Consider the following 16,956-nt stretch of genomic DNA (forward strand, 5'->3'; position numbering starts at 1 on the left):
GAGCAAACTTTCAAGAAACAACTAAAATTGTAACAATGTAATTGTAAAAATTACTTGTAAAAATGTATGCTGACTTTATCAATATCATTTGTGCAAATTGTACAATATTATGACTACTTGGATCAATAAAATACAATACACGCAATACATGAAAGTCTGGGTTCCCAACAGTGCTCACACTACTTGCAGTCCATGCACACATATCTTCCTCAAGCCTTTTACCCATCAGTTCTGAAGTGATGGTACAGTGCCTACAGTTCACATTAGGAATGGAACAATCAATATGTGGTTGAACATGGTTAAGAGCCAACACATTGAAAGGGAGTCTTCTTGACTGGTAAGTCCACTGATTAACATCCTCAACTGCAGTTTAGGAGAATCAATTTCAATTCCTCTTATTATCATTCTAACTTAAATTACTTTCAACCACATTAGGCAAATGCTAGGATGGAACCTTTAGCTGGGCTTATTGTTTCTTTTCTTTTTTTTCCCTTCATGCCAATGAGCCATTATACTTTGTTAAATTCTCCACTGCAGCTAGCAACCCTAATGAAAGTTTTAGATTTTCCATCTTATCTCACAGAAATGGTAATACACAGTTGTACCGTATTTACTCGAATCTAAGCCGCACTCGAATCTAAGCCGCACCTGAAAAATGAGACTCGAAATAAAGGAAAAAAAATTTCCCGAATCTAAGCCGCACCTGAAATTTGAGACTCGAAATTCAAGGCCGCACCTCCAAATCGAAACAAAGTTGGTCCATTGTAATATGAGACACAATTTAGGTCGAATGAATGACGATACAGCTACAGTAGTTTGGTTCGAGTCGTAAGCTTAGCAGTTAAGCTTTACCACGTAGCTATTGCTATGCATCAGGCGCTCCGTCCGTATTTATATGGGTGCCCTTCCTTTTTCACGTGCTTCGTCTGGTTTGAATCGATTGCTTATTTTGCTTTGATCTGATAAGTGCCGTTTTCTTTGTTATAGGTGTTTGCGTCAATCTTAAGCTGAAAATGCATTACTGCACTGTGTCATGCATTGTTTGTCGCATTCTGATAGTGCGTGTTTACGGCCTGTCGCGGCTCGCGGCATGGCTTGCTTTTGTGCACGCTACCGCCGCGTACAATTAAAAAAAAAAGAGAGAGAGGAATCGTCTCATTAGCGAAACAATGGCAAGAGACTGCTATTTGTTGTTACTTACACTGCTGCTTTCTTTGATAATGATCAACAAGAATCAAATAATAGACTGCGTATGGTAGAACATGTTCTGAACGAGAGTTGGGCGGAAATTTTTCTCCGTTTGAAAAGCTTTGCGGCCGCTTCTTTATTACATCAAATTCTGCACAGAAATTCCAGTCATCTTAGATTTAAAAATCTAGTCACTTGCCGTGCTTCATTTCTGACTGTATCACTATTAGGCATAAGAATAATACGAATATAAACATGACACGATACGTACATTCTTCCGCGTTTGCTGTTGTCTCACTCTACTCTAGTTTCGTAGTTTATTTGGCAGACAGGATTTAAATGAGATAGCAGCAAACACGAAAGAATACATGGCAAAATGTTTATATTCGTATTATTCTTATGGTGAAGAGAATACTGTATGTGATTCAAATTTCATCAGGTTCCTATTAGCAACCATCTCTTCGCACAGATAGTTGACAAGCATCCCAAACAGTCTTGCCAGTCAGATTTTCGTAGTACACTGAAATTGTGCTACATTCGAAGATGAACAATACGGAATTTGTATTTACTTCTTTGGATAATGTATGAAAATGCAGAGGTCGAAACTCGCGGCGGAGAAAAAAAAGCTCGTCTTCAACTTTTTTCTAATTTATTTACTGACGCAGAGGTTTTGGCGCCAGTATTTATCTTTGTGCCTAGAAAGCATGCATGCGTAGCGCTACATATATTCGACGGCAGAAGTTAGTTGTGGTGGCATGTACCAACATTTTTCATAACTTCCGCTTGCTTTGCACTCGATTCTAAGCCGCAGGCGGTTTTTTGGATTACGAAAACCGGAAAAAAAGTGCGGCTTAGATTCGAGTAAATACGGTAATGATCTTCTTACTGTCTAAGTATGACAGAATTAGTGAATATATGTAGCTTCACAACAATTTTCTCTTTTTAATTTTTTATTGTTACTAGCATACTTGCCTTTTGGCTACTCATAGTAGTGATTTAACAGGGCATTTGAATTATGTTTTAGAGCCATGTCCATTCAAGAAAAAAATCTGCATAGATGGAACACAAATCAGATGGAATTTATGTGAATACTGTTGTAGTCTACTGATATCATGGAGAGCAGCACTACCATCTGTCAGTAAATTTACATCCGTAGACATAAGAACAAGTATTTAAAATGTTGCAACACTGTGATAAGACAAAGTGGAAACATACAACACACGTGATGTCAGCTTTCAGAGATTGCTATGTATGCTCAATTACTTGCCAGATGCATTCTCTTCACACAAAAGCACAACATGGTGTGACGAATGCGATGTAATGCTTGCAGTGAGTGATCAGATGGACTATGAGTTTGTAATGCCATTTACGAAAAAGTTATGGTTTATAATGGGGGTGATTTCTGCCCTCTGTTCATCTGGTGTGTCCCTAGCGCATTTTACGAAAACCTGCCAATACTGTGTAACAGGACTGATACAGTAAAGAGCCATTTTGCTATATTGACAAACAAGGGCACTATAATCAGTACTGACAGACTTTGTGCACAAGTGGAGGGACATAAAAAATAAACAAGTGCCACACTTGGCCCATGGCCAGTTTTGTGGAGTACCTTTAATCTGTATCATGTGCTGCAATGTTACTAGACACCTTTAAGCATGTGTATTATATCTCTGTGTTCTATTTTGTTTCATGAACCATGATAATCTGTTAACTTATGGATATTAATGTACTAGGTGAATTAAAAATGTTTGTGATTGGACTAGAATCCAAATGGCAGTGTCTGTTTCATGTGTGTGTGTGCCTGCACATGGTGAGTACACAGCAACACACTAGGCAAAAACTATTTGATGACAGCAGCCTTGCAGAAACAATGAGTGTGAAGCCTTATGTGAGACTACAATAGGGAAACACATGGTGTTTAAGTTTTCATAACAATTTGTTCAAGAAAATAGCAGTGTTGCTTTAACAGTATAGAGCAGAAGCTTCATCTGAAAATTGTTCTAATATGACTCATGAGGGAAAGGAAACTCTTTTCTTTCACAATTTTCTTGAGCTTCCCACTACATCAAGTGATTAAAAGCCCATGAGCTTCTGACTGAATGCTCCTCATTAGTTATGACAATGACTGAGAAGTATTCTGTTGAATGCTTGGGGATATTTGACCACTTAGTGCAGCTGGAAACTCAAAAAAATTTTCTATTGTCATGAGACCATGCATTCCTAAACCTTTTAGGTTGACAATCAATAAGCCTAAAAACAGACCTCGGACAAGTGTGACTGATACTAAAACAAAACTGGCTATTGCCGTTGTAGCCGATATGGGAGGAAATGAGAATCACCAAAAGCAAAGACAGTTATAACTCCATCATTTATAGAGATTTGGGTAATTGGAAGATCTGTTCCCAATTTGCAACACAATAACTGAAGTTGTCATTGGAAGAAAATGCTAACAATTAATTTAGTAGAGATTGGTCTGATCATAGTATCTGATGTGTTTTCCAATACAGCACAGGCTGGTAACCACTACTTCCATTCATACTGCTAGAAATAACTTTCTACTAAATAAACTGTTTTGTTTTATTACACTGATGTGCTTGTCTTTCAATTTAATCAATGTACAACCAGCAGTAACTCAAAATATCACTCTTGTGAATTAGCACTTCCTTCCACCAACCCCTTCAACTGATTGATGAACAGAAAGTAAAATGAAAATGTTGGTGGTTTCATTGACATGGTACAAGCAAATTTAACAATCTGAATAGGGACCAAATTGGTCAATCTACATACCAGTAAGGGGTGGATGCATTTGGCACAGAAGGCATATGGTGATTATTTTATATAAAATGACCTCTAAAAAGCCCAGTTATTCATGGAAGGGTTGTTTTAACAATAAAATTCAAGGAATGTCTGAAACAATGGCTAGAGAAAGTTGATGGTCAATAGGCATTACTCTCTACCTATCTTATGGAAGTTCTGTGAGTATGGTAAAAGAAATCCATGGTGGACACAAATGGTGGAAGGTGTAAACTCACCAAATAGTTGCAGAGCTAAATTACTCTGTGAGTATCATATGTGTAAGTGTGACAATCTACAATGTGGTATTTATAGTATAAGTTATGTTACTAGAAAATATGCAAGAAATCTACATCTACATCTATATCAATACTCTGCAAGCCACCTGACGGTGTGTGGCGGAGGGTACCCTGAGTACCTCTATCGGTTCTCCCTTCTATTCCAGTCTCGTATTGTTTGTGGAAGGAAGGATTGTTAGTATGCTTCTGCGTGGGCTCTAATATGAGCATTTTTTTACAAAAAACTCTGTTAACAGTAGAAAAATTTAAATTTTTACTCTATAATTCACATTTTTTACTACTAGTTAAGAATTTTTTTTCCTTTTATCTTCATAGTCAGAGGGTGAGGTTGTAATGGGAGTCGTGAATAACAAGAATAAGTATGGCTGCAGAAGAAATTAATGTTATGTAAAGAATATCACTGATTGATAATTTTAGACAATTTTATATTTAGATTCTCCCCAGCAAACTTAAGAAACTGCAGCAGATTTCTTATGCATTGATTCATATTTTATTTTATTATAATGAAACAATCCACACATTTAATACAGAAAATAATTTTCATGGCAGATAGCCACAAGTATTGAACTGCACTATTTGGCAGCATCTTTTAACTTATCCACTGTGCCACATAGCCTTATTCTGCTTATAATGAATGTATAGTACACGTAAATACAGTAATTTTCTACAAGTCTAGAAATATATTTTTTTTACAGAAGTTCATTTTATGTTTGGTTTCCTTTATCCATTTTGACAACTTACCAGAAATAGGCAATGAAATGCGAAATGATGCCCAGTGACAGAATGCAACGAACAGTGCAAATACTGCAAGTTGCATGGAGACCCAGGTTGCCAATACAATGTGCAGTCCACCAAAATTCCAAAATATAGTTGAGAAGCCCAGCTTCAACCTGTGTAAGAATTTAAAAATTTTAATCATCGTACCTCTCAATTTAAAAAAAAATTAATACAGTAAAACATCTTTCCTAGTTACAAATCAAGTCTTCAGAACTTACTTGATTGACTTGAATTACATGTATGCATACATACAACATATGTTAAATCTGTAGTACCATTTCATTTCATTTAATTTATTGATCCATTTGATTCATTACATACTTAAACAGTACATTGACTATAGGACAAGTCAAAATTGCAAAAGGAGCAGAAAGAAAGAAAGAAAGAAACAAACAAAACAAAACACACACACACACACACACACACACACAGAGAGAGAGAGAGAGAGAGAGAGAGGGCACAGTAAGGAGTATGATTTAATGAATGTGTACTGAATAAATAAAACATACACAAACAAACAGCTGTGCCAAAATGTGTTCAAAGCCATAATTACTCATCATTAGGAGTCGGAATTAATACTTGGACTTGTCACTTTGATAAAACATTATCACTGTTATGCATCTATACTTACAAATACTAGAGATTTCAGTTTTTCTATTACACTATTCAATTTTATGTTTATGCACTAGCTGTTAAATACATGTGGGTCCATAGGCATGCTAGCATACACAGTATGAATATAAATACTGTCTAAATGTGTGTATGGAAGCTATTACCAGGACTTTGGACTAAAAAAACACTTTCTGGTTCTATACTGTTTCTTAAGTTAGGCCAGCATTGCTGACTGAGGGTGAGAAGCATTGTCAAACTTGATGTGGTGAACATGTGTGCAGAAGTGTTATGAGTCATCCAACACAGTAGGTACTGTGCCAAATTCACTGTTAGTGATCATGAGGATGGAGAACATGGAGCTACTGTCTTAACACAAGAAACAAGTAATAGTGCAGACACAAAGTACATTATTGATCCACATTCAAGCACATCCAAGCATAGAAACAGTACAATCAGCAGTAGAACACATATGAGAATGAGCACCTAACGTGCTGTCTTTATATAGCAAAGAACTCTGGTAGATGGTGTGGCAGATGTTGTGCCACGAGTATGAGTTGTGGGTGGCCTCTTGTGGCTGGTCCATGCAATGCTGAGGGTGGGTCTTTGTATGAAATGCACTGGTGGCCACACTCACAGCATCGACAATCAACAACCAATAAGAAGTTCGCCCACTGCTTGAATATTGCTCACCAGTGTGGGATTCGTACCAGGTGGGGTTGATAGAGGAGATAGAGAAGATCCAATGGAGAGCAGCGCGCTTCGTTACAGGATCATTTAGTAATCGCGAAAGCGTTATGGAGATGATAGATAAACTCCAGTGGAAGACTCTACAGGAGAGACGCTCAGTAGCTCGGTACGGGCTTCTGTTAAAGTTTCGAGAACATACCTTCACCGAAGAGTCAAGCAGTATATTGCTCCCTCCTACGTATATCTCGCGAAGAGACCATGAGGATAGACCAGAGAGATTAGAGCCCACACAGAAGCATACCGACACTCCTTCTTTCCACGAACAATACGAGACTGGAATAGAAGGGAGAACCCGTAGAGGAACTCCGGGAACCCTCCGCCACACACCGTCAGGTGGCTTGCGGAGTATGGATGTAGATGTAGATGTAGATTCTCAGTCCTCAGCCACACCATCGTTAAGGGTGGAGGAAGGCGTGGGACGGCGGGAGGGGGGGGGGGGGGCGAGGGCAGTGCCTACGCCGACGGCGTAGAAGCCTGCATAGTCAACGTGGCTGACAAATTCGTATTAGCAACCGTAAGAGCCTATTGCTGCTCAAGGAGATTCTAGATCAGTGCCTCCATAGACGTGAGAACCGAGGTAACAGACAAAGAAACCGAGCACAGGGCAGTGAACACCACACCCGTCGCCATTTGTGTCGTAACCTAAGACACAAGCAATAGTGCAGCCACAAAGACCGAAAGGTTATTAAACGCAGATGTAGTGGAAAATTACGAAAAAATTCGATTTTTTAATTGATGAGATTTTCTCATTCTGGAAACATCCCCCAGGCTGTGGCTAAGCCATGTCTCCGCAATATCCTTTCTTTCAGGAGTGCTAGTTCTGCAAGGTTCGCAGAAGAACTTCTGTAAAGTTTGGAAGGTAGGAGACGAGATACTGGCAGAAGTGAAGCTGTGAGGAGCGGCCGTGAGTCGTGCTTCAGTAGCTCAGATGGTAGAGCACTTGCCCGCGAAAGGCAAAGGTCCCGAGTTCGAGTCTCGGTCGGGCACACGGTTTTAATCTGCCAGGAAGTTTCATATCAGCGCACACTCCGCTGCAGAGTGAAAATCTCATTCTGGAAACATCCCCCAGGCTGTGGCTAAGCCATGTCTCCGCAATATCCTTTCTTTCAGGAGTGCTAGTTCTGCAAGTTTCGCAGGAGAGCTTCTGTAAAGTTTGGAAGGTAGGAGACTAGATACTGGCAGAAGTGAAGCTGTGAGGACCGGGCGTGAGTCGTGCTTCGGTAGCTTAGATGGTAGAGCACTTGCCCGCGAAAGGCAAAGGTCCCGAGTTCGAGTCTCGGTCAGGCACACAGTTTTAATCTGCCAGGAAGTTTCATATCAGCGCACACTCCGCTGCAGAGTGAAAATCTCATTCTGGAAACATCCCCCAGGCTGTGGCTAAGCCATGTCTCCGCAGTATCCTTTCTACCAGGAGTGCTAGTTCTGCAAGGTTCGCAGGAGAGCTTCTGTAAAGTTTGGAAGGTAGGAGACGAGATACTGGCAGAAGTAAAGCTGTGAGGAGGGCGCGTGAGTCGTGCTTAGATGGCTCAGTTGGTAGAGCACTTGCCCGCGAAAGGCAAAGGTCCCGAGTTCGAGTCTCGGTCGGGCACACAGTTTTAATCTGCCAGGAAGTTTCATGTTTTAAAAGAGTTTGTTTGGGCGTCTGCTCCTGCCATGCCCCCTCTTTTTTCTTGTGATCCAACCCTTCTGTACGTTAGAAATATTTTTGTGTGTTCGTTTTTCGTTCACAAAATCGAAACGAACTGCAGATGAGTCTAGAAGACTGTGACAAAGACTATCTTTGTTTGTCCTTTGTTTACAACGTGTTTTTTAGAAGATGGAAAGCCATTGTGAGGTGTTAATAGTCTGACAGACAAGGAAATATACACTTTACAAATATATCATGGAAACGCTATCAAGGATAACTTACATAGTGTGAAAACAATGCAGAAAGCTGTGTGGGCAATATTCTTTCACAAACTTTCCACACATGATAATCTTCAATGTTCTCTTTGTGACAAATCGCGGTGTAAGTATCTTCTGGCAGAAGCCAGTAGAAAGCCATACACTCACAAACACGGTTTGCAACTTGCGTTTTAGATGTTATAAAACCAACTTTCAAGTACCTAGCCAGTATTGAACAGCTGGAAAAATGTGTACGTGGGAAAACACAGAATACAAATGAGAGCCACAATCACGTTATATGGATGCGTTGTCCAAAAACAGTATGTGTATTCTCAGTTGTTGTGAAGATAGCTGCATGTGATGCCTGTCTAGTGTTCAATAGTGGAAATTTAGGTAGGAGGCTAGACTTCCATCCAGGTTCATTAACACTGAAGATACTCAGAAGCATCGATCAAGCACGAGTGGACGAAGCTCGAACAGCAGAACAAAATGCAAGAGTTGGCTAGGCAAAGGAGGCAGCGGAAGACGAGGAAGAAAATAAAGATTATGGATGTGGGCAGCATTAGTCACTATATTTATGGCAATTTTGTCAGGAATTGAAATAAATACTTTAAATACGAGTTACCATAAACTGACCATTTGAATTAAAATGTACCTTTTCTCAGCAACTATAAAAGCTACCTGTGCAGGCTAGCTGCACGGTCGAGGGGCCTCTTGCCACACTTCACATGGCTGTCCCCACCGGAGGTTCGAGTTCTCCCTCGGGCATGGGTGTGTGTGTGCTGTCTTTACCATAAGTTAGTTTAAGTAATGTGTAAGCCCAGAGACCGAAGACCTCAGTAGTTTGGTCCCATAGGGAATTACCACAAATTTCCAATTTCCTATAAAAGCTGACATCCTGAAACTTGACGTAGTTCTTAAGAATCACTTACTGAATAATTCTGTGCAGCACTTTTCCGTTATCTTTTCTCTAAGAAAAGTTCTGTTCAAAAATTTGGGAAAAATAGTGTAGTTCCTGGCAATACAAAACTGAAAAATTAATTACGACTATGACCTTAAACAAAAAACTGTTTCACACGTTTTACGAGGTGCATTCAAGTTCTAAGGCCTCTGATTTTTTTTCTCTGGACTCGAAAGAGATAGAAACATGCGCATTGTTTTAAAATGAGGCTGCGTTCATTGTCAATACGTCCCAGAGATGGCAGCACCGTACGGCAGATGGAATTTTACCGCCAGCGGCGAGAATGAGAACTGTTTTAAATACTTAAAATGGCGACGTTTTCCTTACTTGAACAGTGTGCAATCATTCGTATTCTGAATTTGTGTGGTGTGAAACCAATTGAAATTCATCTACAGTTGAAGGGGACATGTGGTGATGGAGTTATGGATGTGTCAAAAGTGCATTCGTGGGTGTGACAGTTTAATGAAGGCAGAACATCGTGTGACAACTAACTGAATAACCTCGGGCCCGCACAAGCCGGTCTGACGACATGATCGAGAAAGTGGAGAGAATTGTTTTGGGGGATCGCCGAATGACTGTTGAACAGATCGCCTCCAGAGTTGGCATTTCTGTGGGTTCTGTGCACACAATCCTGCATGACGACCTGAAAATGCGAAAAGTGTCATCCAGGTGGGTGCCACGAATGCTGACGGACGACCACACGGCTGCCTGTGTGGCATGTTGCCAAGCAATGTTGACGCGCAACGACAGCGTGAATGGGACTTTCTTTTCGTCGGTTGTGACAATGGATGAGACGTGGATGCCATTTTTCAATCCAGAAACAAAGCGCCAGTCAGCTCAATGGAAGCACACAGATTCACCGCCACCAAAAAATTTCGGGTAACCGCCAGTGCTGAAAAAATGATGGTGTCCACGTTCTGGGACAGCGAGGGCGTAATCCTTACCCATTGCGTTCCAAAGGGCACTACGGTAACAGGTGCATCCTACGAAAATGTTTTGAAGAACAAATTCCTTCCTGCACTGCAACAAAAACGTCCGGGAAGGGCTGCGCGTGTGCTGTTTCACGAAGACAAGGCACCCGCACATCGAGCTAACGTCACGCAACAGTTTCTTCGTGATAACAACTTTGAAGTGATTCCTCATGCTCCCTACTCACCTGACCTGGCTCCTAGTGACTTTTGGCTTTTTCCAACAATGAAAGACACTCTCCGTGGCCGCACATTCACCAGCCGTGCTGCTATTGCCTCAGCGATTTTCCAGTGGTCAAAACAGACTCCTAAAGAAGCCATGGAATCACGGCGTCAGCGTTGTGAAAAATGTGTACGTCTGCAGGGCGATTACGTCGAAAAGTAACGCCAGTTTCACCGATATCGGGTGATTAGTTAATTAGAAAAAAAATCGGAGGCCTTAGAACTTGAATGCACCTCGTATTAGCCTCGTATGCAGATATAAATTGTAAAATTCCAGTTTTATTGCTTTATTAGCAAGAGAAGGTACCTTATAGAAACAACAGTAATTAAAAATTGAAATCCTTATAGAATGTATGTCGATGTGCATTTACAAAAATTTCACGGAATATCAAACAATAAGTTTTACATAATAGTCTCAAGCTTTGCTTTTTTAGCTATAATATTTCTGGAGATATATGTTTACGTACAAGAATGCATTTTGCCCTGCGTCTGTCCTTAATCCACATTCAGGTACACATAAGTATAGAAATAGTAACATCAGCAGTTTAACACATCTGAGGACGGGCGCCTGCCACTCTGTCCTTAAGCTAGGTGTACACGTGATAGTTTTCACTCACAAGGAACCCCTTGAGTGCGAAGTCGTCGCAAGTTCAGTCATTAGTATGGTTCATTTGAATGTATTGTTTCAACAGTTATGAAAGGGAAAATATTAGCTACTAATGGCTCACCCTGTGTATATCAGAAGTGCGACAGAAAATGAGTGTTTGGGAGGTAAAGTGATCAACCTTCTATAGGATTTATATATTACACTTCACGAAATTGACATCATCGACATTCGAGAAATGTTTAAAGCAAACCATTAACGTGGGCCATGAACACTGACTGAAAAATGGCGTGCCACGGTGATCACAAAAGTTGGCACCATCAAGGTCGGAGGCGAACTCCTTGGGAGTTACAACACGTGCAGGACGTTGAGATAGGTATCCACTCTTAAAGAATTCGTATAGAATCATATTGGTGTAACCGGGTGGTGAGAACTGATGAAATGTGACGGCATGCAACCAAACTTATCGTGAAACTGGCTATTCTTAAACGTATAGCTGCAGATAATGCAATAATATGTTTCAAAGGCACAGAAAAAAAAAAAACGGCCAGAGGCTGAATTTGTCCAGTGGTTCCAGGTTGTACGCAGTGTACTAAGGAAGGATCGTTTGCTCTAAAAGGAGTATGATTTTTTTATGCAGACCAGATATCAAGCAAAAGCAAGTTGTTTTGACAAGCTATCGGCCTAAAGAAGTGCTCATACGACATTTGTAGTTCACTTTCAGCTATTTTCCCACTACTGCGTGCTGTGACGTAGATATTGTTCACTGCCCTCGCAAGATCACGCGCACGAAAAAGAATCACAGGGGTCAGAGCACCTCCAACTTCTCGCGGCACAATAAATAACTTTCCAGCCAATTTACCATCCAGGTTAACAGTCGGCATGATTGTATACGAACGCGTTAAGCCATTGATGTCAGTTGATCTTGACACGACTCTCCTCGCAACTCTAATTTCCAGGGTTCCTTTCATATGGAGTTGAAAACAAATTCCTTACTGAACGATGGGAGGAGTTTATATCACCTACAAATTTTTAAACCGATACCGCAGTCTGCTGTGCAATGTCAAATTAATGCTTTGTTTGAAATTTCGTTATCTTACGTCTTCCAGTCGTGTAGTACGGTCTGAAGTTATGCAACCATCCACTGCTTCCATTGAAATCACTGTAATCAATGTCAAGTGCAATGTCCCGTGCAATTTGAGGTGCATAACGTGGTAGGTCACTGTCATGCACATCTTGTTTGCATCGAGCCTCCTTGAAATGCGCAAACACCAGCTTTTGTAACAAATGCGCCTTTTCCTCCCTCGGTATCTACAGTTCTTCTTACGCACTACACGGCCATATTCCTGAGGACTTACTCGAAATCCGTTCATAATTTATATATATATATATAACGTTACCGCTGGATATATTTCGTAAACCACATCAAATACTGACGAATCGATTCCACAGACCGAACGTGAGGAGAGGGGCTAGTGTCATTGGTTAATTCAAACCATAAAAAAATGCACGGAAGTATGTTTTTTAACACAAACCTACGTTTTTTTTAAACGGAACCCCGTTAGTTTTGTTAGCACATCTGAACATATAAACAAATACGTAATCAGTGCCGTTTGAGGCATTGTAAAATGTTAATTACATCCGGAGAAATTGTAACCTAAAGTTGACGCTTGAGTACCATTCCTCCGCTGTTCGATCGTGTGTATCGGAGAGCACCGAATTACGTAGGGATGCAAAGGGATCGGTGATGGACCTTAGGTACAGAAGAGACTGGAACAGCACATTACGTCCATATGCTAACACCTTTTTATTGGTTTTTTTCACTGACGCACATGTACATTACCATGGGGGGTGAGGTACACGTACACACGTGGTTTCCGTTTTCAATTACGGAGTGGAATAGAGTGTGTCCCGACATGTCAGGCCAATAGATGTTCAATGTGGTGGCCATCATTTGCTGCACACAATTGCAATCTCTGGCGTAATGAATGTCGTACACGCCGCAGTACATCTGGTGTAATGTCGCCGCAGGCTGCCACAATACGTTGCTTCATATCCTCTGCGGTTGTAGGCACATCACGGCACACATTCTCCTTTAACGTACCCCACAGAAAGAAGTCCAGAGGTGTAATATCAGGAGAACGGGATGGCCAATTTATGCGTCCTCCACGTCCTATGAAACGCCCGTCGAACATCCTGTCAAGGGTCAGCCTAGTGTTAATTGCGGAATGTGCAGGTGCCCCATCATGCTGATACCACATACGTCGACGCGTTTCCAGTGGGACACACTCTATTCCACTTCGTAATTGAAAACGGAAACCACGTGTGTACGTTTACCTCACCCCTCATGGTAATGTACATGTGCGTCAGTGAAAAAGACCAATAAAAAGGTGTTAGCATGTGGACGTAATATGCTGTTCCAGTCTCTTCTGTACCTAAGGTCCATCACCGATCCCTTTGGATCCCTACGTAATTCGGTGCTCTTCGATACACACGATCGAACAGCGGAGGAGTGGTACTCAAGCGTCAACTTTAGGTTACAATTTCTCCGGATGTAATTACCATTTTACAATGCAACAAACGGCACTGATCACGTATTTGTTTATATGTTCAGATGTGCTAACAAAACTAACGGGGTGCCACTTAAAAAACGTAGGTTTGTGTTAAAAAACATACTTCCGTGCATTTTTTTATGGTTTGTGTTAATTGTATATATATATATATATATATATATATATATATATATATATATATATATATATATATATATGCTGCAAGTGATCTTCCATTTATGTAATTATGTCTAGTAACTCCATCTCAAACACAGATTCTCCTTTACTATTTTTCATGTCTGACAAGGAGGATGAACTACATTGCTCGACACCTTTTTCAATATCACTTTCACTTGTTAAGTACGTATCATCACCACTGCACTCATGTGCATTGCCCACACAGTCGAGCGTATACAACACCACACACTCCACTGTCTCATCTTGTAGAAACGCTAATATTTCATCTGCCACTTCCTTCTCACCGTGCAAAACTCCTTGGATTCCTTTCTGATGAAACGTTAATTTTGGCGACTGTTGGTGTAGGTACAACGCAATGTCTGCTTTGTTTATCGTTGCCATTGCTCTGCTTTGTATCAACAACACCACTAGCACTCTAGCACTGTTGTGAGTTACTTGTCGACTAAGTGGCTCAACTAAGCTCTGTAGCCTCATGCTGGGCTCACCATTGGATACGTCCAGTCCCACTCCTGTTGCCATTAGCAGCCACTATTGTGGTTGTATGGCAGACAGTATGTGGCCTATCACGACTGCATACTCAAGGAGTTCCTCGTCAGGGACCTTTTGCGAGTAGTAAGTGTCGTGTAAACAGTGGCGGTAGTAAGTTCGCCGGCAGTGTCCGAAAGTGGGGTAAGATCTCAGATCGTCACGCTCTGAGAGGATAGACCTGTCAAGTAGATGGCAACCTCTGTCTCTCTAGAGGTGCTCGCCGTAGCTCAGACAAGAAAAACTAGTGGTCTAGTGGCTGGCGTTGCTGCCTGTGGATCATGGAGTCCCGGGTTCGATTTCCGGCCCAGGTTGGGGATTTTGCACTGCCCAGGGACTGGGTGTTTGTATTGTCCCCATCATTTCATCATTATCATCATTCGTGAACTTGGCTAAAATTAGACTGTGTAGATATTAGGACATTGTACGGGTGCTGATGACTGAGCAGTTGAGCGCCCCACAAACCAATCATCATCATCAAGAAAAACTACATCGGTATTGTCACGGGCGGACTCTGGTGGCGTGCCGGCGCAGGTGAACGATGGCGGAGTCTTTGAATACAGCCCGCTGGTGGCCACACCCGCAGCGCTTATCAAGTATGATGTACTAGGTTATAGCAGATACCAAACAAGGAAGACAGAGGTTGAGCATCCCATCCATAACAGGCTTGTCAGAGGTGGACTGCAAGCTTATTTAGAAGCAGGATGGGCAAGGAAATTAGTTTCATCCTTTTCAAAGGATCCAACCATTCTTCTTAGTTGATTCTGTGAAACAATAGAAAACCCACATCAGAATGAGCAGACAAGAATTTGAGGACACCTTCTGTCAGTCCAACACCTTTAGCACTGCACTGTCTTAATTCGGTGATACTTAGAGAGGGACATAATACACTCCTGAGGGGGAAAAAAAATTGCTACAGCTTTTCAGAGGTCTCCAGTTGCCTCAAGACTTATTGTTGCAACGGTGTATATGCAGAACATTTACACATCAATAGGACAAGTGGTTCTGAGGTACCAGGCAGAAACTCCATATTAGTATGTGGTGTAGCCTCTGCAGGCAGCAATGTAGGCACAATCTCTGGCGTCTAGTCAATTGTACAGATGGCGAATACTGTCTTGAGATACGTTATTTCACTCTTTCTCGAAATGTTCATGTAGATCCGTAAGAGATGTTGGTTGACGAATCTCACGAGTCATTTCTTGTCCCATCATGTCCTATACGTGCTCGACTGGAGACAAGTCCGGAGATTGTGCAGGCGAGGGAAGTTTCTGAAGTTTCTGTACGTCTTGCAGAATAGGTCGAGTTTCACGAACAGTGTGTGTGTGTGTGTGTGTGTGTGTGTGTGTGTGTGTGTGCGAGCATTATTCTGCTGGATCAACACATCACCTTACAGCTGCAAGAACGGTAAAAGAACCAGTCTAATAACAGTTCTGCACGTACCGACTGCTGGTTCACGTCCCATTCGAAAACACCAAAGGTGAATGAGTTGTAGCCTATCAGACCCCACACCATAAGACCTGGGGTGGGGACAGTGTGTCTTAGACGAATACACTCTAAGGGACAGACTCATCACATCTACTTCATACGCACAAACGACTATCACTTGCATGCAGGCAGAATCTGCTCTCATTGGAGAAGACCACAACGCCAACGCGTCATTACATCTTTCAAGTGATCCTCTGATGGGGCCAGCCGAACTGTGCACGTTGATGCTGTGGTGTGAGTGGAAGATGGGCAGAAGTGTGTGTGCCCTTAGTTCCGTTGCTAATAACTGGTTCGCAACAGTCTGGGCCCACACGCACTTTTATCCGTGTGTGGTGGGTATACGACCTGCCACTAGCCTTACAATAAGACAATCCTGGCGGGCCTCTGTGCTCTGTGGACGTCCAGAACCTCATCTACTGGCATGATCATGTTGACGTGACCACTGATACCAGCACTGTTGCACAACTGACGAAGCACGCCCGACTTGAGTTGTAATTCTACGAAAGTCCATCCCATCAGTCAGAAGGCCACAATTTGATCCGTTTCAAGCTTGTTCAGTTGACTGTAGGAAGCACGAGCGCGTCTCCGTGGCATGGTTAGCTGCTTGCTTCACATGTTTGCACCACACTGAGCTTTCTGTATGTGAGCATTTCCCATTAAAGGGCAGACACAGACACGCTGTTTGTTGACGAACAACGCTGCAACCATTATCAGTACGTCTAGGATAGCCCAGATAGCATATCCTGTCATCAAATCAATATCGATGACGACTTTCCACGTGTACTAATGCTCTCCGGCAGTGTACCTGTTTTATGAGCACCATACTATCTCCCCACCATGTCTTTGAATTTTGAATGGGTGAATATAATGCTCAATAATGCAGAATTTTCTTTATTTTGGGTAACTTGTCAAACAGTACTGAAACTAAGACAACGAAAAGAATCCTACATATAGATCTAGAGAGACAAATTTGATGAAAGTAGAAAACAAACAGTGCACCTGCGTCAAAATAAAAGAGGTGACATTTAATAAAGATGTTGTTGAAGGCTTTTTAGGCACCCTGAGATCGCATTTTTAAAACTAACTTCGGTTAGGTAATCTGTGTAGTCTAGTACACCTCCCAATCACAGTATCATTAAAA

General features: G+C 41.6%; 1 protein-coding gene across 1 annotated transcript in view; it reads right to left on the minus strand.

Annotated features, from left to right (window-relative positions):
• Nucleotides 1-16,956, minus strand: part of LOC126163020 (sterol O-acyltransferase 2-like) — a 255,222-nt gene that overhangs the window by 125,270 nt on the left and 112,996 nt on the right. Inside the window, exon 5 of the mRNA XM_049919890.1 lies at nt 5,022-5,170. Within this exon, the coding sequence (XP_049775847.1) occupies nt 5,022-5,170 (149 nt within the window). The remainder of the gene's footprint in view (nt 1-5,021; nt 5,171-16,956) is intronic.

The sequence above is a fragment of the Schistocerca cancellata genome, chromosome 2, assembly GCF_023864275.1.
Source record: "Schistocerca cancellata isolate TAMUIC-IGC-003103 chromosome 2, iqSchCanc2.1, whole genome shotgun sequence".
Taxonomy (NCBI): domain Eukaryota; kingdom Metazoa; phylum Arthropoda; class Insecta; order Orthoptera; family Acrididae; genus Schistocerca; species Schistocerca cancellata.